Here is a 21385-nt window from a genome sequence, read left to right as displayed (position 1 = left end):
TTATTTGTATATAGCTTTGTTTAATTAATTTTGTAACGAAATCATGTATCAAAACAACATCCTTATTAATATTTTAATGTATTTATTTGCAGCAAAATAAAGAAAACAGACACAGTTAATTGCAAAATACATTAGAAAATTTACTTGTATAGTAAAGTAAAATTAAACTTTTCTTTACCAAAATAACAAAAGAAAAAATATATGATATAATTTGTGTTTTAAAACTAAACAATTCGTGCAAAGGATATAAAAAGATAAAATGGGATCGTTATCTTCGAACACTCTAGCACGTAAAGCAACATTTCATAAGTCTGTTTGAATTACCTTTGTTGTGGGTTGCCTATTAGATGTTAGTGTAAGAAAAATCACAGAAACTCTCTTTATATCTGTTTCTCAGGTATGTGTTGCATGATGCACATGATATTATTAAAGTATTTCAGATAACCATTTTTAAAAGAGTATTTGTTCTACATATATTTGCAAAACTAAAAACAATTAATTGACTGAAATTAAAATAAAACATTAAAAATATATTTTTAATTAGTCAGTTGAACAAGCATTTTCGAATAATATTAGAAATTCAAAACAAAAAAAAATTGGTTGTCTGTAAAGTCGGTTTACGGACGATAGTTTAACGTGACAACGTCATAACAAAACATTGATGAAATGATTGCATACTTTTATGAATAAAATTGAATCATTTTTATTTTAATAATAAAAGAATAAATACTTGAAATTATACTAGTAGATAATCAGATTTTTAAAATACAAGAATAATTAACCTTTATTGCCGAAATTGTTATTGTAATAAGCAATGAAAACCACATTAACTTTTCACTTCACTTTATAAACAGTCGACGAAACAGTTCACGTGTAGATGACTTGTAATTAATTTTAAAAACTGGCGTTCAGCTATAAAGTTTAAATAAAATTATGAACAAGTTTTCATATCAATAAACATGCTATCAAATATCTATCATCAATTATATTAATCAAAATAATTTTTTAGTCAATTGTATCATAACCTATTATTACTGCACTCACCGACAGATGCTACTTTTTTTAATAATAAAAGAATAAATACTTGAAATTATACTTGTAATCAGATTTTTAAAATGCAAGAATAATTAACCTTTATTGCCGAAATTGTTGTAGTAATAAGCAATGAAAACCACATTAACTTTTCGTTTAAATATAATTATGAAAAAGTTTTCATATAAATAAACTGTAATCAAATATCTAACATAACCTATTATTACTGCACTCGCCGATAGATGCTACTTTTTTTAATAATAAAAGAATAAATACTTGAAATTATACTAGTAATCAGATTTTTAAAATGCAAGAATAATTAACCTTTATTGCCGAAATTGTTGTTGTAATAAGCAATGAAAACCACATTAACTTTTCACTTCACTTTATAAACAGTCGTAGAAACAGTTCACGTGTAGATGTAAGTTGTGTGCTGCCGCTGTCTTTCTTCTCCTAGGACGCATAGGCCAATCGAGTGAAAGAGAGATAGATGCGGCGCAAGCGTACAATGAGTGTAATGGGACACAGCATAACGGAACAATGTGCGTAACGGGACACTTTTTCGTGCGTGCAGCCGGCGTTCATCGATGTATTAGACCTTGTCACGTCAAAAATAATTTCATACCACGCGGGATGTTGCTTTCAAGCTTAGTAACTAATCATTTAATGCATTCGAGCGTTTTTACACTTTGTATCTGAAATCATTCCCACTGAACATCTGCGAAATTATTCAAGGCATGTATACTGAATTATGTAACACGTTTTCCAAAAATGAGATGTTTGGACCATCGCCCACTCGCTGCTAGCGCTTATAGGTGTTTGCACAGAAAAACATTTTCTGTACTTTAACAAAAGATTACTTTGGAAACCAGTTACCAAGAAATAGTTTGTAATACTACAACAAATATATTGTATGTTTGTACAACACTTGACTATAGTTATTTATTGGATATATAAATGACGTTTTCGAGATAATACTGACTATTTCTTACGAAAATTGGCGCATATTTTATATTTTAATTGATGTTTCATTTAAACATTTTTTAACCTTAGAAACGATAATTGAATATTCAAGAATTTGATCTTATTTAGTTTTATTGCACTCATTAGTTTGCGCAGTTAATATAGGAAAGTTTTTCAGGGAACGGATTACAAATAACTTTAACTATTGGCGGAACTGGGACAACACAAAGATTAAATGCCCGGCTAAGAAACAGAACCCAGTATAACTGCGAACAATATTTTATAGTGATTCAGTTATTTGCATGCAAATGTCTAAATGTACAAATATCTGTAATTTTACATTAATATTTCTGTTCCATTTACAAAATAATAATTACAGTGTGTGCACTTCAAGCGTGTGGAATTGTCGCCTGTAGTGCTTCCTGTTAACCCGTTACGAAAATAGTCCTTCACTACAACTTAACTGCAGCATAAAATGGCTCAATTCACGTCAAATTCACATACAAATTATTTTTTTGGACTTCTGTGGAGTAATATTCATCATTACTATAAAATAAATTACACGCGAAGATATTTAATAATCTCGTCACATCTATAGACAAAGTACGTTTTTCAATCAAAACATAACAGTTGAAGGTGCCATAGATGTAGTTCATCGATGTGTGCAACTGTATAACGTGCCTCAGCAGAGAGATGAGAACAGAAAGACGTCCTAATTGTTTGACTGGTTTTTAAAATAGGCAGCTAATTGAGTCGTTGACACGTAAGTATGCTTGACTAGTGTATAAAAAACAATTAAAAGAGCGAATTCCATATTATATTTGTTTAATAGAATTGATGATTGATTTATAATAATATAGTAAATTTTAATTTTATTAAGTGTTCTCTACATTATATTTTTCACTAATACATATTACATTTGTAGTAGGTTGGTTTGTTTGCTGTAGCTTGAAAACTATACTAAAACCTTTAATTTCCTTTGATAACCTATTTAAAGACTGAAACATTATGCTAATGCATTTCTTTGGAAGCATACAAAAAAACATTGAGGACTGAATAATACAAATAAATGATTATTTTCAGTGTTATAAACAATAAATGGTTGAAGATGTAAGTCTAGATACAGGGTTTTTAGTGTTTTTTTATAACTGAAACAATAAAGAGTTTACTACTTTAAACACTTCATAAAAATGTGTAAATAAAGCTTATTTTATTTTTTAAGTGAGAACCGAGGATCGAGAACCGAGAACCGATTTTTAAGAACCGGTACCGAACCGAGAAGCGAGGAAAAAAAACAGGAATTGGCCCATCACTAGTACAAATTAAAATAGTAATGATTGCAGGTAGGCCCAGACTGCACCATCCGAGACACATAATTTCATTTGCGGTGCTCATGCAGCTGTGGAGAAATTATTTCAATCTGACCTCGGTCGTATAGTGGTCAGCGCCCTTACCTTGAGGCCCGTGTGGTGCTAGTCCTAGGCAGAAAGTATTGAAATATACAGATGGAGCATGAAGTACATTTCACGGAGAGGGGGGATAATTTTACAAATGTATCAGCTGAACTTGTATTGGAGGTAAAATTGGAAAACAAATTGTCAACTCATATCATTACATTTGTGTTATGAAGATTCTTTTCGGACTTTTACTATATATAAACATATTAACCAGTAATATTTTAATCTAATTTTCTTCCAAACAGCTTAACTACATTCGTTAATAAAAGCAGGCTAAAACAGCTGATGAAATTATAACGTCTGCCTTATTGGTATGTGTAAATCAGAAAAATGGCTTCACGTCTGACGGGTAATGCTCCATCTGTATCCTTTCCTAATCTCTGGTCCAAGGCAGTCCGTCGCTAAGCCCTCTGATTCAAGACACGGACGTGAACATGCTCTAATGATATGGTTTTCAAAGCTGATTACGTTGTTGTTCAGGGGATGATTAACCAGGTAAAAATAAGTTTCACCTTGAACGTGGGTTTGCACAAAGATTGGCAACCATTGGTCCCATGCTAAATTATTTAACTAATAAAATTTACAGCTATCCTGGTCAAATTTAACATTCACAATTAAAGAAAGCAAATTCAAGTTTAAATTTTAAATTTCAAAATAATAAAATCAATGTTGAAAAATACATTTTTATTCATTTAAAAATCAAAATATGAAATAAAATCTCCGATATTGTATGAAAATACTTGGGAAACGACTCGGAGCTCATAAATGGGTCGTTCCGGGGGATGGTGGGAGACGAAATCACGTCTCTTCCCAGCCCACAGGAACGTGACGCCTCATGCGATCAAGGCCATCCAGGAAGGTTCCTCCCGGGGTATCATTTTCCCGTCGAGTTGGCATTTTTCACTTGGACTGAGGTTTCGAATTTTCTTCTCAGGTCCAGCTTCCGCGTGTTATGTTTGACTCGTTTCCAATCAACGTCACAACTTCTCGTTCCTCCTTCCTCACCATCAAGTGCCTATCGTAGCAACTCATCGTCTATTCCGAGATCCTGGTGCTCCAGAAACAGTCCATATGTTCGTCATGTGTGTCGTGACGTTTCACTTAGCAACTATCTGCAAGGGAAGAAAAAATAATCTCGTACTGGAACAGGGGTTAGCAAACTTTCTAACTCGCGGCTCCCTTACACTACAAATTACAGCTGCTGGTGCCCCCAGAATGATCCAAAGACGAAGCTCGTCCGAAAATTCGTTAAGAAATATATTAAAGCACAAGTACAAAAACGATAGTGTTTAAATATAAATTTAATGTACTCGCGCATACATAAATGTTCGTTTATTTGTCCCTTATGCGTTCCTAAACCATTCATCTGATTGCGATGAAAATTTGCACACTTGACCTTCGAAACACGAGAAAGTTACTGGCTAGGTGAAATAACGTACAATAAGTGGCGCACAAATAGTTTCAACAAATATTTGTATTTCATATAGTTTAGCAGCAGTTTGTGTGTTTTGGTTGTATGAGTGCGGACGCATGACAGAACTGAACTAAATGTGAAAAATAGAGAGTGATAGAGAGATATATAGAGATATTGAGAGATATAACTATAGCTAGAGTGAGATAGAAATATAGAGAGATAGAGGGACAGTGACAGAGAGGTATAGAGAATGAGATAGATACATAGGTATATAAAGGAGAGAGTAGCGAGCGATAGTGGGAGATATAGAGTGAGATATATAGACAAATAGAGATATAGAGAGAGGTATAGAGCGATATAGATATATAATGATGTAGATAGATATAGATAGAGAGATATTGAGATATGTAGAGATAGATAAGGAGATAGAGAATTAGAGACAGAGCGATGCTTTGTACATGTGTACCTACTTCAAACAAATTACAAAAAAAAAAAATTGTAATGAGGCATTGCAACGCATGCCGGGAATTAACTAGTAGTATTATAAATTTCAAATTTGCAATATGAGGTGGTAGAAAGGAAGAGGTACTGTACTATTAAGTCACTGTAAGCTCTCTTACGTTGTCAGTTAGGCCTGTGTTATTCCCTCACGTCTGTCAGTCGAGCGAGTGATGGTGTGATACAAATAAGCCGCGGTGTCCTTTGTGACGAGCACTCTGGGAACCCCCACCCTAGAGTACTTTATTCCTATCAGCATTTTGGGCCATGATCTTGAATAGCGAAGTTTTACAGCAATTAAGAGTTGCTTGTTGGATAGAGAATTTATTTTACCTTGTCCATTGTCAATACAGCTCTTATAGAAATTTAGCTTCTTTCAAAATATCTCGAAACTGATAAAGAAGCACACATAAGTTTATATAACTTGTGCTACTAAAAAAAGGTAATGCATAAACAACATGAAATTTTGATAACAGTGAAACATTAATTTTCCCTTGACAAATCCTGTAAAAACAAAAAGAAATATTTTTTAAATTTTTAAATGTGAACCTAACATATATATATATATACACAAACGTACATGTGTTTTAATGGTATACAAATTGCCCTGTACTTACTCCCGTACGAAATCGTATTTTTTTAATTGTAGATACAAAGTTTGAAAATAAATTTACTACACAATTTAAAGCACATTAATGATTGTAATTGTAAAAAAGGTCTGATTTAATAAAATAAAGAATAATATGGGATAAGGTTTTACTCACCAACCACGGCCAATCAGGTGAGTGCTCTACTGTCACTTACGGTTCCAGGAGAGAGGGTCGAGGAGCAGATGTCAAGTACAAAACACTGTTTGGTTGTCGTTATGTAGTCCAGAAAATATGTTAAGAAACATCGTTGGCTTCGTTGGTTTGTTGCTGTGTCGTCTATATTTACTGTTCTTTTCAAAATAGTCCCATCGATTTCAGCCAAATGTGTTCGTATGTGCTGTGGACGTGAACATGGGCGACATGTTGGTGGAAGCTTTGGCCGCTACCAGTGGCTGCTGATGGCGCTCTTCTTCATGGCCAGTGTTCCATGAGACTTCTTTGCTACACACATACATTCACCGGCTTCTAACCGCGACTGTTTCAGTGACTACAGGAGACATGGACGTGGACGACATGCTGATGGAAGCGGGGGGCTTCGGCCGCTACCAGTGGCTGCTGATGGCGCTCTTCTTCATGGCCAGTGTTCCATGAGACTTCTTTGATACACACATACATTCACCGGCTTCTAACCGCGACTGTTCCAGTGACTACAGGAGACATGGACGTGGACGACATGCTGATGGAAGCGGGGGGCTTCGGCTGCTACCAGTGGCTGCTGATGGCGTTCTTCTTCGTGGCCAGTGTTCTGTGAGACTTCTTTGCTACGCACATACATTCACCGGCTTCTAACCACGACTGTTCCAGTGACTACAGGAGACATGGACGTGGACGACATGCTGATGGAAGCGGGGGGCTTCGGCCGCTACCAGTGGCTGCTGATGGCGCTCTTCTTCATGGCCAGTGTTCCATGAGACTTCTTTGCTACGCACAGACATTCACCGGCTTCTAACCGCGACTGTTCCAGTGACTACAGGAGACATGGACGTGGACGACATGCTGATGGAAGCGGGGGGCTTCGGCTGCTACCAGTGGCTGCTGATGGCGTTCTTCTTCATGGCCAGTGTTCTGTGAGACTTCTTTGCTACGCACATACATTCACCGGCTTCTAACCGCGACTGTTCCAGTGACTACAGGAGACATGGACGTGGACGACATGCTGATGGAAGCGGGGGGCTTCGGCTGCTACCAGTGGCTGCTGATGGCGTTCTTCTTCATGGCCAGTGTTCTGTGAGACTTCTTTGCTACGCACATACATTCACCGGCTTCTAACCGCGACTGTTCCAGTGACTACAGGAGACATGGACGTGGACGACATGCTGATGGAAGCGGGGGGCTTCGGCCGCTACCAGTGGCTGCTGATGGCGCTCTTCTTCATGGCCAGTGTTCCATGAGACTTCTTTGCTACGCACAGACATTCACCGGCTTCTAACCGCGACTGTTCCAGTGACTACAGGAGACATGGACGTGGACGACATGCTGATGGAAGCGGGGGGCTTCGGCCGCTACCAGTGGCTGCTGATGGCGCTCTTCTCCGTCATCAACGTGCTGTCAGCCTTCCACTACTTCGGCCAGACCTTCATCAGTCTGGCGCCCGACCACTGGTGTGCGGACGACGGCAACTCTTCCTCAGAGGCTCTTGACTGCGCCGGGGGCTGGCAGTTCGACTACAACTCCACATACGGCTTCCGCACCGTTGTCAGCGAGGTGAGATGGAGTTTACTCACCACGTTTATTTTGTTCTCCGGGACTTGATGCAAACCCCTCACTGCGAGTTGGTTTTATTTAAGGTTATTCCTTCAATTTGTATTAAATTCATCATTTGGTTTGTGTTCACTGTTAACATTAATTTTATGGACTCTTAAACGAGGAATGCTTGTCATATAAACAATTTTTTTATATTTTGAACTTCAAATAAACTGAGATGAATTCTGACTGTCGAATTCTGTTTTTTTTTTTTGTGAACAGGATAAACTTGCATACAGAAAGAAGAAAAATGTTTTAGCTGTAGGTGCTAGACATTCTCGATATATCTTTTAATCATCTTATAGATTATTCTTGTGATTGAAAATCAAAGGAAGTTCAGTGCCCTTAAATTTTCGAAAAATCCGAAAAAATTACGAAGAAACCTTGATTATTTGTAACTAGTATATTTCGTTATATCGAAGAATTTATTTTATAGTGAGAGTACTACACACCAGTATGTTTTAGGCTGTAAGGTCTGACAAATACTTGGACTTAAAATTTAAAGTTTATAGTAATTAAAATATAATACTTAACAGCATTTTCTGCAGATAATTTTCGTTTTATTCAATTTTATTTTTAAAAAACATTTCTAAAAAACATTTTTTATTAAAAACAGTTTTTTATTTTTAACTGTTAATCACTCTACACTACTAATAAGAACACGAGGAAAATAAAGCCGTTGCTTCGAGATGATTTGAATCCTAATATTAGTCACCAACTGATTTCGTAAGAGTTTTTTTTCAAGTTAAAGAAAGTTTTACCACCCACGGTTTTATAAACGTTTCAACTTATGGATACTAATACACACTTAAAACAAACTGTAAGTGAACACTCTCGAAAATTATATCAAATATTTACAACACCTCGAGTAATTAAATAAAACTAAAAATGACTTTTTAAAGACAACATATGCAATAAATTGGTCTAGTAGTAAAATTTATGGCGTGCAAATACATATGGTCAATACACCTAATGATAAAGCTGTTATCGGAAGAGTGAGCTAGAATAAAAATACCCGCCTTAAAACCTTGTTCACTATTTTATTTTTATTAAATAAGCGATAGGGTTGTTATTCGAAATCAATTAAATTACGATGTAAAATATTATAAATTAGTTTTACGTTTAACACCTCATAAAAGTTTGATCAAGACCGAAACTGTCTCCCAAGTAATGCGTTACCCGATTGTGTGACATATCACTTGTCTCGAATTTGTCATTTCTCAAACGTAGTATCAGTAGTAACAATTTACGAACATTAAGTTTGTTTACAAACGCAACCAATCACATGAAGTTGTCTAAAGACACATTCGAAGAAAAAAAACAGTGGCTAAAGGTTACGTTGATCATTGGTACTACTTTGAGGACTGTCAAAAATGAGACAAGTCACATGAGACTGATTATACTGTGAATACGTGTTAATAAAAAACATCTTGGAATTAAATACATCAAATGGACAACAAAAACGAATATTTTTTGTAGCTGAGACATAGGTAGATCGATTCATCGTATCGGAAAACTGTCGATTCCATCATAATTATCAGAAATATTGCTATTAGTATAGGAAAGTATTTTCTGGGATTGGTTCCGGGGCCAGGTTCTGGTGCCGGTCAATGATCGACCGACCTCTGTCGTCACGACGACCTTATTGAATGACCTAAATCTTGACATTTGACCTTGACCTTTACCCCGGCAGCCATACTGGATCCGCCATTTTGTTTTCCGGCATTACGAATATTAGAATTTTTCGACATCTTTGAATCGAACGCCCCACTCCATAATGTTGCAATTTTCATTTCGGCAGCAAACTTGAAAATCTTTATTTTTATCCGATTTAAAGAGAAAAAATTTTCAATTAATAAAAGATTTATATTTAAAATATAATAAAATATTTTCCCGCCATTTTGAAATTGAACTCTCCACTCCATAACGTTGCACTTTACGTTACAACTGCCATCTTGAATATCTGTATTTTTATCCGACTTAAATAGAAAAAATTTAAAATTAATAAAAAAATTAATAATTTTTTAAGTAAAAAACGCTCTTACATCTGGAGTCTTCGGTTCGAACCCGATGAGGACATACGTTTAAAAATTGTGACTGATCCTTCCTCCACAGAATCCACCGGCAGACTGACAACCCACCACCAATGAGAAGGCAGATATTACGTCAATCGGTATAACGTCATGGCGGCCATCTTATTTTCGTCGGCTGGAGGTTTCTATATTTAATTTTTACCCACTATAGTGCAGTATTCATTTATTGCCAAGGCACCCGCAGCTTGAAATTTATCCACCATCTTAAAAATCTGTAATAATTAACATATAAATTAGAGAAAAATTACAGAAATCATCAAAAAAAATTGTTTCTTAAAAAAATTATATTCAATTTCCTCAGTTCAAGCCTTGACTGATGCAAAAAATATATATTTTTACGAAATAAAAAAATTTATTAAAATTATCAAAAGAAAGTAACAGTTTCGAGAAATTAAAACACCACAAAACTAAAAATTAAAATTTATAAAACAATTCCTGCAAGTATAACAGTCCAAGCAAATTACTAGCATTTCTTGATTTATACATCTGCTACCCACGAATTAGAGTGAGATGGGAAGCCGTTCCACTTAAAATAGGATCTATGTAAGCACTAGTCTATGGTAGCCCCGCCTGCCAACAGCTCGGCTGGGGTGGCGCGCAGTCGTGGGAAGACAAATAAGTAACTATGTAAGCACTAGTCTATGGTGGCCCCGCCTGCCAACAGCTCGGCTGGGTGGGCGCGCAGTCGTGGGAAGACAAATAAGTAACTATGTAAGCACTAGTCTATGGTGGACCCGCCTGCCCGCAGCTCGGCTGGGTGGACGCGCAGTCGTGGAGAGATAAGAGAGTATCAATGTGAGCACTAGTCTATGGTGGCCCCGCCTGCCCGCAGCTCGGCTGGGTGGGCGCGCATTCGTGGGGAGACAAGAGAGTATCTATGTGAGCACTAGTCTATGGTGGTTCCCGCCTGCCCGCAGCTCGGCTGGGTGGGCGCGCAGTCGTGGGGGGACTAGAGAGTATCTATGTAAGCACTAGTCTATGGTGGCCCCGCCTGCCCGCAGCTCGGCTGGGTGGGCGCGCATTCGTGGGGAAACAAGAGAGTATCTATGTAATCACAAGTCTATGGTGGCCCCGACTGCCCGCAACTCGGCTGGGTGGGCGCGCATTCGTGGAGAGACAAGAAAGTATGTATGTAAGCACTAGTCTATGGTGGCCCCGCCTGCCCGCAGCTCGGCTGGGTGGGCGCACAGTCGTGGAGAGACAAGAAAGTATGTATGTAAGCACTAGTCTATGGTGGCCCCGCCGACCCGCAGCTCGGCTGGGTGGGCGCGCAGTCGTGGAGAGACAAGAGAGTATCTATGTAAGCACTAGTCTATGGTGGCCCCGCATGCCCGCAGCTCGGCTGGGTGGGCGCGCAGTCGTGGAGAGACAAGAGAGTATCTATGTAAGCACTAGTCTATGGTGGCCCCGCATGCCCGCAGCTCGGCTGGGTGGGCGCGCAGTCGTGGAGAGAAAAGAGAGTATCTATGTAAGCACTAGTCTATGGTGGCACCGCCTGCCCGCAGCTCGGCTGGGTGGGCGCACAGTCGTGGAGAGACAAGAAAGTATGTATGTAAGCACTAGTCTATGGTGGCCCCGCCTGCCCGAAGCTCGGCTGGGTGGGCGCGAAATCGTGGAGAGACAAGAGAGTATCTATGTAAGCACTAGTCTATGGTGGCCCCGCATGCCCGCAGCTCGGCTGGGTGGGTGCGCAGTCGTGGAGAGACAAGAGAGTATCCATGTAAGCACTAGTCTATGGTGGCCCCGATAGCCCGCAGCTCGGCTGGGTGGGTGCGCAGTCGTGGAGAGACAAGAGAGTATCCATGTAAGCACTAGTCTATGGTGGCCCCGCTTGCCCGCAGCTCGGCTGGGTGGGCGCGCAGTCGTGGAGAGACAAGAGAGTATCCATGTAAGCACTAGTCTATGGTGGCCCCGCCTGCCCGCAGCTATGCTGGGTGGGCGCGCAGTCGTGCAGAGACAAGAGAGTATCTATGTAAGCACTAGTCTATGGTGGCCCCGCTTGCCCGCAGCTCGGCTGGGTAGGTGCGCAGTCGTGGAGAGACAAGAGAGTATCCATGTAAGCACTAGTCTATGGTGGCCCCGCCTGCCCGCAGCTCGGCTGGGTGGGCGCGCAGTCGTGGAGAGACAAGAGAGTATCCATGTAAGCACTAGTCTATGGTGGCCCCGCCTGCCCGCAGCTCGGCTGGGTGGGCGCGCAGTCGTGGAGAGACAAGAGAGTATCTATGAAAGCACTAGTCTATGGTGGCCCCGCATGCCCGCAGCTCGGCTGGGTGGGTGCGCAGTCGTGGAGAGACAAGAGAGTATCCATGTAAGCACTAGTCTATGGTGGCCCCGCTTGCCCGCAGCTCGGCTGGGTGGGCGCGCAGTCGTGGAGAGACAAGAGAGTATCTATGTAAGCACTAGTCTATGGTGGCCCCGCTTGCCCGCAGCTCGGCTGGGTGGGCGCGCAGTCGTCGGGGGACTAGAGAGTATCTATGTGAGCACTAGTCTATGGTGGCCGCACCTGCCGCAGCTCTGCTGGGTGGGCGCGCAGTCGTGGGGGGACTAGGGAGTTTCTATGTGAGCACTAGTCTATGGTGGCCCCGCCTGCCCGCAGCTCGGCTGGGTGGGCGCGCAGTCGTGGGGGGACTAGAGAGTATCTATGTGAGCACTAGTCTATGGTGGTCACGCCTGCCCGCAGCTCGGCTGGGTGGGCGCGCAGTCGTGGAGAGACAAGAGAGTATCTATGTAAGCACTAGTCTATAGAGGCCCCGCCTGCACGCAGCTCGGCTGGGTGGGCGCACAGTCGTGGAGAGACAAGAAAGTATGTATGTAAGCACTAGTCTATGGTGGCCCCGCCTGCCCGCAGCTCGGCTGGGTGGGCGCGCAGTCGTGGAGAGAAAAGAGAGTATCTATGTAAGCACTAGTCTATGGTGGCCCCGCCTGCCCGCAACTCGGCTGGGTGGGCGCGCAGTCGTGGAGAGACAAGAGAGTATCTATGTAAGCACTAGTCTATGGTGGCCCCGCCTGCCCGCTTCGGCTGGGTGGGCGCGCAGTCGTGGAGAGACAAGAGAGTATCTATGTAAACACTAGTCTATGGTGGCCCCGCCTTCCCGCAGCTCGGCTGGGTGGGCGCGCAGTCGTGGGGGGACTAGAGAGTATCTATGTGAGCACTAGTCTATGGTGGTCACGCCTGCCCGCAGCTCGGCTGGGTGGGCGCGCAGTCGTGGAGAGACAAGAGAGTATCTATGTAAGCACTAGTCTATAGAGGCCCCGCCTGCACGCAGCTCGGCTGGGTGGGCGCACAGTCGTGGAGAGACAAGAAAGTATGTATGTAAGCACTAGTCTATGGTGGCCCCGCCTGCCCGCAGCTCGGCTGGGTGGGCGCGCAGTCGTGGAGAGAAAAGAGAGTATCTATGTAAGCACTAGTCTATGGTGGCCCCGCCTGCCCGCAACTCGGCTGGGTGGGCGCGCAGTCGTGGAGAGACAAGAGAGTATCTATGTAAGCACTAGTCTATGGTGGCCCCGCCTGCCCGCTTCGGCTGGGTGGGCGCGCAGTCGTGGAGAGACAAGAGAGTATCTATGTAAACACTAGTCTATGGTGGCCCCGCCTTCCCGCAGCTCGGCTGGGTGGGCGCGCAGTCGTGGGGGGACTAGAGAGTATCTATGTGAGCACTAGTCTATGGTGGCCCCGCCTGCCCGCAGCTCGGCTGGGTGGGCGCGCAGTCGTGGGGGGACTAGAGAGTATCTATGTAAGCACTAGTCTATGGTGGCCCCGCCTGCCCGCAGCTTGGCTGGGTGGGCGCGCAGTCGTGGGGGGACTTGAGAGTATCTATGTGAGCACTAGTCTATGGTGGCCCCGCCTGCCCGCAGCTTGGCTGGTTGGGCGCGCAGCCATGGGGGGACTAGAGAGTATCTATGTGAGCACTAGTCTATGGTGGCCCCGCCTGCCCGCAGCTCGGCTGGGAGGGCGGGCAGTCGTGGGGGGACTAGAGATTATCTATGTAAGCTTTAGTCTATGGTGGCCCCGCCTGCCCGCAGCTCGGCTGGGTGGGCGCGCAGTCGTGGGGGGACTAGAGAGTATCTATGTAAGCTCTAGTCTATGGTGGCCCCGCCTGCCCGCAGCTCGGCTGGGTGGGCGCGCAGTCGTGGGGGGACTAGAGAGTATCTATGTAAGCTCTAGTCTATGGTGGCCCCGCCTGCCCGCAGCTCGGCTGGGTGGGCGCGCAGTCGTGGGGGGACTAGAGAGTATCTATGTAAGCTCTAGTCTATGGTGGCCCCGCCTGCCCGCAGCTCGGCTGGGAGGGCGGGCAGTCGTGGGGGGACTAACGAGTATCTATGTGAGCACTAGTCTATGGTGGCCCCGCCTGCCCGCAGCTCGGCTGGGTGGGCGCGCAGTCGTGGGGGGACTAGAGAGTATCAATGTGAGCACTAGTCTATGGTGGCCCCGCCTGCCCGCAGCTCGGCTGGGTGGGCGCGCAGTCGTGGAGAGACAAGAGAGTATCTATGTAAGCACTAGTCTATGGTGGCCCCGCATGCCCGCAGCTCGGCTGGGTGGACGCGCAGTCGTGGGGGGACTTGAGAGTATCAATGTGAGCACTAGTCTATGGTGGCCCCGCCTGCCCGCAGCTCGGCTGGGTGGGCGCGCAGTCGTGGGGGGACTAGAGAGTATCAATGTGAGCACTAGTCTATGGTGGCCCCGCCTGCCCGCAGCTCGGCTGGGTGGGCGCGCTGTCGTGGGGGGACTAGATAGTATCTATGTGTGCACTAGTCTATGATGGCCCGCACCTGCCCGCAGCTCGGCTGGGTGGGCGCGCAGTCGTGGGGGGACTAGAGAGTATCAATGTGAGCACTAGTCTATGGTGGCCCCGCCTGCCCGCAGCTCGGCTGGGTGGGCGCGCAGTCGTGGGGGGACTAGAGAGTATCAATGTGAGCACTAGTCTATGGTGGCCCCGCCTGCCCGCAGCTCGGCTGGGTGGGCGCGCAGTCGTGGGGGGACTAGAGAGTATCAATGTGAGCACTAGTCTATGGTGGCCCCGCCTGCCCGCAGCTCGGCTGGGTGGGCGCGCAGTCGTGGGGGGACTAGAGAGTATCTATGTAATCACTAGTCTATGGTGGCCCCGACTGCCCGCAACTCGGCTGGGTGGGCGCGCATTCATGGAGAGACAAGAAAGTATGTATGTAAGCACTAGTCTATGGTGGCCCCGCCTGCCCGCAGCTCGGCTGGGTGGGCGCACAGTCGTGGAGAGACAAGAAAGTATGTATGTAAGCACTAGTCTATGGTGGCCCCGCCTGCCCGCAGCTCGGCTGGGTGGGCGCGCAATCGTGGAGAGACAAGAGAGTATCTATGTAAGCACTAGTCTATGGTGGCCCCGCATGCCCGCAGCTCGGCTGGGTGGGCGCGCAGTCGTGGAGAGACAAGAGAGTATCTATGTAAGCACTAGTCTATGGTGGCCCCGCATGCCCGCAGCTCGGCTGGGTGGGCGCGCAGTCGTGGAGAGAAAAGAGAGTATCTATGTAAGCACTAGTCTATGGTGGCCCCGCCTGCCCGCAACTCGGCTGGGTGGGCGCACAGTCGTGGAGAGACAAGAAAGTATGTATGTAAGCACTAGTCTATGGTGGCCCCGCCTGCCCGCAGCTCGGCTGGGTGGGCGCGCAGTCGTGGAGAGACAAGAGAGTATCTATGTAAGCACTAGTCTATGGTGGCCCCGCATGCCCGCAGCTCGGCTGGGTGGGTGCGCAGTCGTGGAGAGACAAGAGAGTATCCATGTAAGCACTAGTCTATGGTGGCCCCGCTTGCCCGCAGCTCGGCTGGGTGGGTGCGCAGTCGTGGAGAGACAAGAGAGTATCCATGTAAGCACTAGTCTATGGTGGCCCCGCTTGCCCGCAGCTCGGCTGGGTGGGCGCGCAGTCGTGGAGAGACAAGAGAGTATCCATATCCATGTAAGCACTAGTCTATGGTGGCCCCGCCTGCCCGCAGCTCGGCTGGGTGGACGCGCAGTCGTGGGGGGACTTGAGAGTATCAATGTGAGCACTAGTCTATGGTGGCCCCGCCTGCCCGCAGCTCGGCTGGGTGGGCGCGCAGTCGTGGGGGGACTAGAGAGTATCAATGTGAGCACTAGTCTATGGTGGCCCCGCCTGCCCGCAGCTCGGCTGGGTGGGCGCGCAGTCGTGGGGGGACTAGAGAGTATCAATGTGAGCACTAGTCTATGGTGGCCCCGCCTGCCCGCAGCTCGGCTGGGTGGGCGCGCAGTCGTGGGGGGACTAGAGAGTATCAATGTGAGCACTAGTCTATGGTGGCCCCGCCTGCCCGCAGCTCGGCTGGGTGGGCGCGCAGTCGTGGGGGGACTAGAGAGTATCAATGTGAGCACTAGTCTATGGTGGCCCCGCCTGCCCGCAGCTCGGCTGGGTGGGCGCGCAGTCGTGGGGGGACTAGAGAGTATCTATGTAATCACTAGTCTATGGTGGCCCCGACTGCCCGCAACTCGGCTGGGTGGGCGCGCATTCGTGGAGAGACAAGAAAGTATGTATGTAAGCACTAGTCTATGGTGGCCCCGCCTGCCCGCAGCTCGGCTGGGTGGGCGCACAGTCGTGGAGAGACAAGAAAGTATGTATGTAAGCACTAGTCTATGGTGGCCCCGCCTGCCCGCAGCTCGGCTGGGTGGGCGCGCAATCGTGGAGAGACAAGAGAGTATCTATGTAAGCACTAGTCTATGGTGGCCCCGCATGCCCGCAGCTCGGCTGGGTGGGCGCGCAGTCGTGGAGAGACAAGAGAGTATCTATGTAAGCACTAGTCTATGGTGGCCCCGCATGCCCGCAGCTCGGCTGGGTGGGCGCGCAGTCGTGGAGAGAAAAGAGAGTATCTATGTAAGCACTAGTCTATGGTGGCCCCGCCTGCCCGCAACTCGGCTGGGTGGGCGCACAGTCGTGGAGAGACAAGAAAGTATGTATGTAAGCACTAGTCTATGGTGGCCCCGCCTGCCCGCAGCTCGGCTGGGTGGGCGCGCAGTCGTGGAGAGACAAGAGAGTATCTATGTAAGCACTAGTCTATGGTGGCCCCGCATGCCCGCAGCTCGGCTGGGTGGGTGCGCAGTCGTGGAGAGACAAGAGAGTATCCATGTAAGCACTAGTCTATGGTGGCCCCGCTTGCCCGCAGCTCGGCTGGGTGGGTGCGCAGTCGTGGAGAGTCAAGAGAGTATCCATGTAAGCACTAGTCTATGGTGGCCCCGCTTGCCCGCAGCTCGGCTGGGTGGGCGCGCAGTCGTGGAGAGACAAGAGAGTATCCATATCCATGTAAGCACTAGTCTATGGTGGCCCCGCCTGCCCGCAGCTCGGCTGGGTAGGCGCGCAGTCGTGGGGGGACTAGAGAGTATCAATGTGAGCACTAGTCTATGGTGGCCCCGCCTGCCCGCAGCTTGGCTGGGTGGGCGCGCAGTCGTGGGGGGACTAGAGAGTATCAATGTGAGCACTAGTCTATGGTGGCCCCGCCTGCCCGCAGCTCGGCTGGGTGGGCGCGCAGTCGTGGGGGGACTAGAGAGTATCTATGTGAGCACTAGTCTATGATGGCCCGCACCTGCCCGCAGCTCGGCTGGGTGGGCGCGCAGTCGTGGGGGGACTAGAGAGTATCAAGGTGAGCACTAGTCTATGATGGCCCGCACCTGCCCGCAGCTCGGCTGGGTGGGCGCGCAGTCGTGGGGGGACTAGAGAGTATCAATGTGAGCACTAGTCTATGGTGGCCCCGCCTGCCCGCAGCTCGGCTGGGTGGGCGCGCAGTCGTGGGGGGACTAGAGAGTATCAATGTGAGCACTAGTCTATGGTGGCCCCGCTTGCCCGCAGCTCGGCTGGGTGGGCGCGCAGTCGTGGGGGGACTAGAGAGTATCAATGTGAGCACTAGTCTATGGTGGCCCCGCCTGCCCGCAGCTCGGCTGGGTGGGCGCGCAGTCGTGGGGGGACTAGAGAGTATCAATGTGAGCACTAGTCTATGGTGGCCCCGCCTGCCCGCAGCTCGGCTGGGTGAGCGCGCAGTCGTGGGGGGACTAGAGAGTATCTATGTGAGCACTAGTCTATGATGGCCCGCACCTGCCCGCAGCTCGGCTGGGTGGGCGCGCAGTCGTGGGGGGACTAGAGAGTATCAATGTGAGCACTAGTCTATGGTGGCCCCGCCTGCCCGCAGCTCGGCTGGGTGGGCGCGCAGTCGTGGGGGGACTAGAGAGTATCAATGTGAGCACTAGTCTATGGTGGCCCTGCCTGCCCGCAGCTCGGCTGGGTGGGCGCGCAGTCGTGGGGGGACTAGAGAGTATCTATGTGAGCACTAGTCTATGATGGCCCGCACCTGCCCGCAGCTCGGCTGGGTGGGCGCGCAGTCGTGGGGAGACAAGAGAGTATCTATGTGAGCACTAGTCTATGGTGGCCCCGCCTGCCCGCAGCTCGGCTGGGTGGGCGCGCAGTCGTGGGGGGACTAGAGAGTATCAATGTGAGCACTAGTCTATGGTGGCCCTGCTTGCCCGCAGCTCGGCTGGGTGGGCGCGCAGTCGTGGGGGGACTAGAGAGTATCTATGTGAGCACTAGTCTATGGTGGCCCCGCCTGCCCGCAGCTCGGCTGGGTGGGCGCGCAGTCGTGGGGGGACTAGAGAGTATCAATGTGAGCACTAGTCTATGGTGGCCCCGCCTGCCCGCAGCTCGGCTGGGTGGGCGCGCAGTCGTGGGGGGACTAGAGAGTATCAATGTGAGCACTAGTCTATGGTGGCCCCGCCTGCCCGCAGCTCGGCTGGGTGGGCGCGCAGTCGTGGGGGGACTAGAGAGTATCTATGTGAGCACTAGTCTATGATGGCCCGCACCTGCCCGCAGCTCGGCTGGGTGGGCGCGCAGTCGTGGGGAGACAAGAGAGTATCTATGTGAGCACTAGTCTATGGTGGCCCCGCCTGCCCGCAGCTCGGCTGGGTGGGCGCGCAGTCGTGGGGGGACTAGAGAGTATCTATGTGAGCACTAGTCTATGATGGCCCGCACCTGCCCGCAGCTCGGCTGGGTGGGCGCGCAGTCGTGGGGAGACAAGAGAGTATCTATGTGAGCACTAGTCTATGGTGGCCCCGCCTGCCCGCAGCTCGGCTGGGTGGGCGCGCAGTCGTGGGGGGACTAGAGAGTATCTATGTGAGCACTAGTCTATGATGGCCCGCACCTGCCCGCAGCTCGGCTGGGTGGGCGCGCAGTCGTGGGGAGACAAGAGAGTATCTATGTGAGCACTAGTCTATGGTGGCCCCGCCTGCCCGCAGCTCGGCTGGGTGGGCGCGCAGTCGTGGGGGGACTAGAGAGTATCTATGTGAGCACTAGTCTATGATGGCCCGCACCTGCCCGCAGCTCGGCTGGGTGGGCGCGCAGTCGTGGGGAGACAAGAGAGTATCTATGTGAGCACTAGTCTATGGTGGCCCCGCCTGCCCGCAGCTCGGCTGGGTGGGCGCGCAGTCGTGGGGGGACTAGAGAGTATCTATGTGAGCACTAGTCTATGATGGCCCGCACCTGCCCGCAGCTCGGCTGGGTGGGCGCGCAGTCGTGGGGAGACAAGAGAGTATCTATGTGAGCACTAGTCTATGGTGGCCCCGCCTGCCCGCAGCTCGGCTGGGTGGGCGCGCAGTCGTGGGGGGACTAGAGAGTATCTATGTGAGCACTAGTCTATGATGGCCCGCACCTGCCCGCAGCTCGGCTGGGTGGGCGCGCAGTCGTGGGGAGACAAGAGAGTATCTATGTAAGCACTAGTCTATGGTGGCCCCGCTTGCCCGCAGCTCGGCTGGGTGGGCGCGCAGTCGTGGGGGGACTAGAGAGTATCTATGTGAGCACTAGTCTATGGTGGCCCCGCCTGCCCGCAGCTCGGCTGGGTGGGCGCGCAGTCGTGGGGGGACTAGAGAGTATCTATGTGAGCACTAGTCTATGGTGGCCCCGCCTGCCCGCAGCTCGGCTGGGTGGGCGCGCAGTCGTGGGGGGACTAGAGAGTATCAATGTGAGCACTAGTCTATGGTGGCCCCGCCTGCCCGCAGCTCGGCTGGGTGGGCGCGCAGTCGTGGGGGGACTAGAGAGTATCTATGTGAGCACTAGTCTATGGTGGCCCCGCCTGCCCGCAGCTCGGCTGGGTGGGCGCGCAGTCGTGGGGGGACTAGAGAGTATCAATGTGAGCACTAGTCTATGGTGGCCCCGCCTGCCCGCAGCTCGGCTGGGTGGGCGCGCAGTCGTGGGGGGACTAGAGAGTATCTATGTGAGCACTAGTCTATGATGGCCCGCACCTGCCCGCAGCACGGCTGGGTGGGCGCGCAGTCGTGGGGAGACAAGAGAGTATCTATGTGAGCACTAGTCTATGGTGGCCCCGCCTGCCCGCAGCTCGGCTGGGTGGGCGCGCAGTCGTGGAAGCCGGCCGCCGGACAGTCGCTCTTCTTCGTGGGCTCGGTGCTCGGCACGCTGTCCCTGGGACTGCTCGCGGACCGCGTGGGGCGCCTCCCTGTCCTCGTGCTCGCCAACCTGATTGGCTTGCTGGGAGACGTGGCCACCGCCTTCTCCAACGACCTGGCGCAGTTCTCGGCCGCGCGGTTCGTCGCGGGAGCCGCCACCGACTCCAACTTCGTCATGATGTACATCATCGGTGAGCCGCCGTCACTTGTTCCACCGTACCCACACCCGTGAGCACGTACTGAAAATAAAAGATTTTAAGATTTAATTAAATAATAATTGCCCTTTACGAACTATAATATTATACAGAAAATTATTTTAAAATAGGCAATGGGAATTTATGTATAAATCTAATTTTATAATTTTTCTAATTTTTCTATATGGTTATTGGAAAATAAAATTTATTTTATTAAAACCTAATGTACTAAGCCAGTTCTTAATGTTAGCAAAATCATAAATTTAGACAATGTTGACCATTTTTCGACTATTACTCCTTTTTCTTAGTAGTGTGTTCATGAAGTTAAAAAAAATTAGAATAAGAAAAAAACTACATATACCAAACTCTGTTAAGTAGCCATCCTAAGAATAGGCATATAATATTTTATTCATTTATATATATATATATATATATATATATATATATATATATATATATATATATAGTAATCAATCTCGGCATTATGAATTACAATGTAAACTGGCCCACTGTGATATCTTATCCTATCTATTTAGACTGTTTACTGTTGTTTATATTTTACAAAAAAAATATACGGGGAACTTTTTTGTGACAGTGGGTATTTCCTCCGTTTATACATTTGGTCACTGCTACGTCACACGGTTAACACCTTTTTTCCGCCCGTTATCATCTCAATGTGGACGAAATGTTAGCTCCCAAAATATTTTCTATTTTAAATAATTCAGCATAATCATTGGCCTGTCAAGGCACTAAGTTTATGCATAAATTATTGTATATAAATTAATACTGTTACGAGGCCGCTAAACGCAAGGATTGGCCAGCCAGACCAACGCGCAGGTCAGGCGGACCCTAGGGAATACTCCAACTCCACGTGAAGCAGGTGCGCCTCAGGTAGCACCCGTTCCTTCCCCTACTACGTCTCTTACAAC

At 48.1% G+C, this 21385-nt stretch overlaps 1 protein-coding gene across 1 annotated transcript in view; it reads left to right on the top strand.

The window, feature by feature from the left end:
* The first annotated feature begins 7470 nt into the window (after window positions 1-7470).
* The window catches only part of LOC134531328 (organic cation transporter protein-like), a 58066-nt gene continuing 44151 nt past the window's right edge, over window positions 7471-21385 (top strand). Inside the window, exons 1-2 of the mRNA XM_063367023.1 lie at window positions 7471-7718; window positions 20195-20453. Of these exons, the coding sequence (XP_063223093.1) occupies window positions 7473-7718; window positions 20195-20453 (505 nt within the window). The 5' untranslated portion in view covers window positions 7471-7472. The remainder of the gene's footprint in view (window positions 7719-20194; window positions 20454-21385) is intronic.

Source organism: Bacillus rossius, chromosome 3 (genome assembly GCF_032445375.1).
Source record: "Bacillus rossius redtenbacheri isolate Brsri chromosome 3, Brsri_v3, whole genome shotgun sequence".
In the NCBI taxonomy this organism is placed as follows: Eukaryota; Metazoa; Arthropoda; class Insecta; order Phasmatodea; family Bacillidae; genus Bacillus; species Bacillus rossius.
This window is presented reverse-complemented; position numbering and strand designations above follow the sequence as displayed.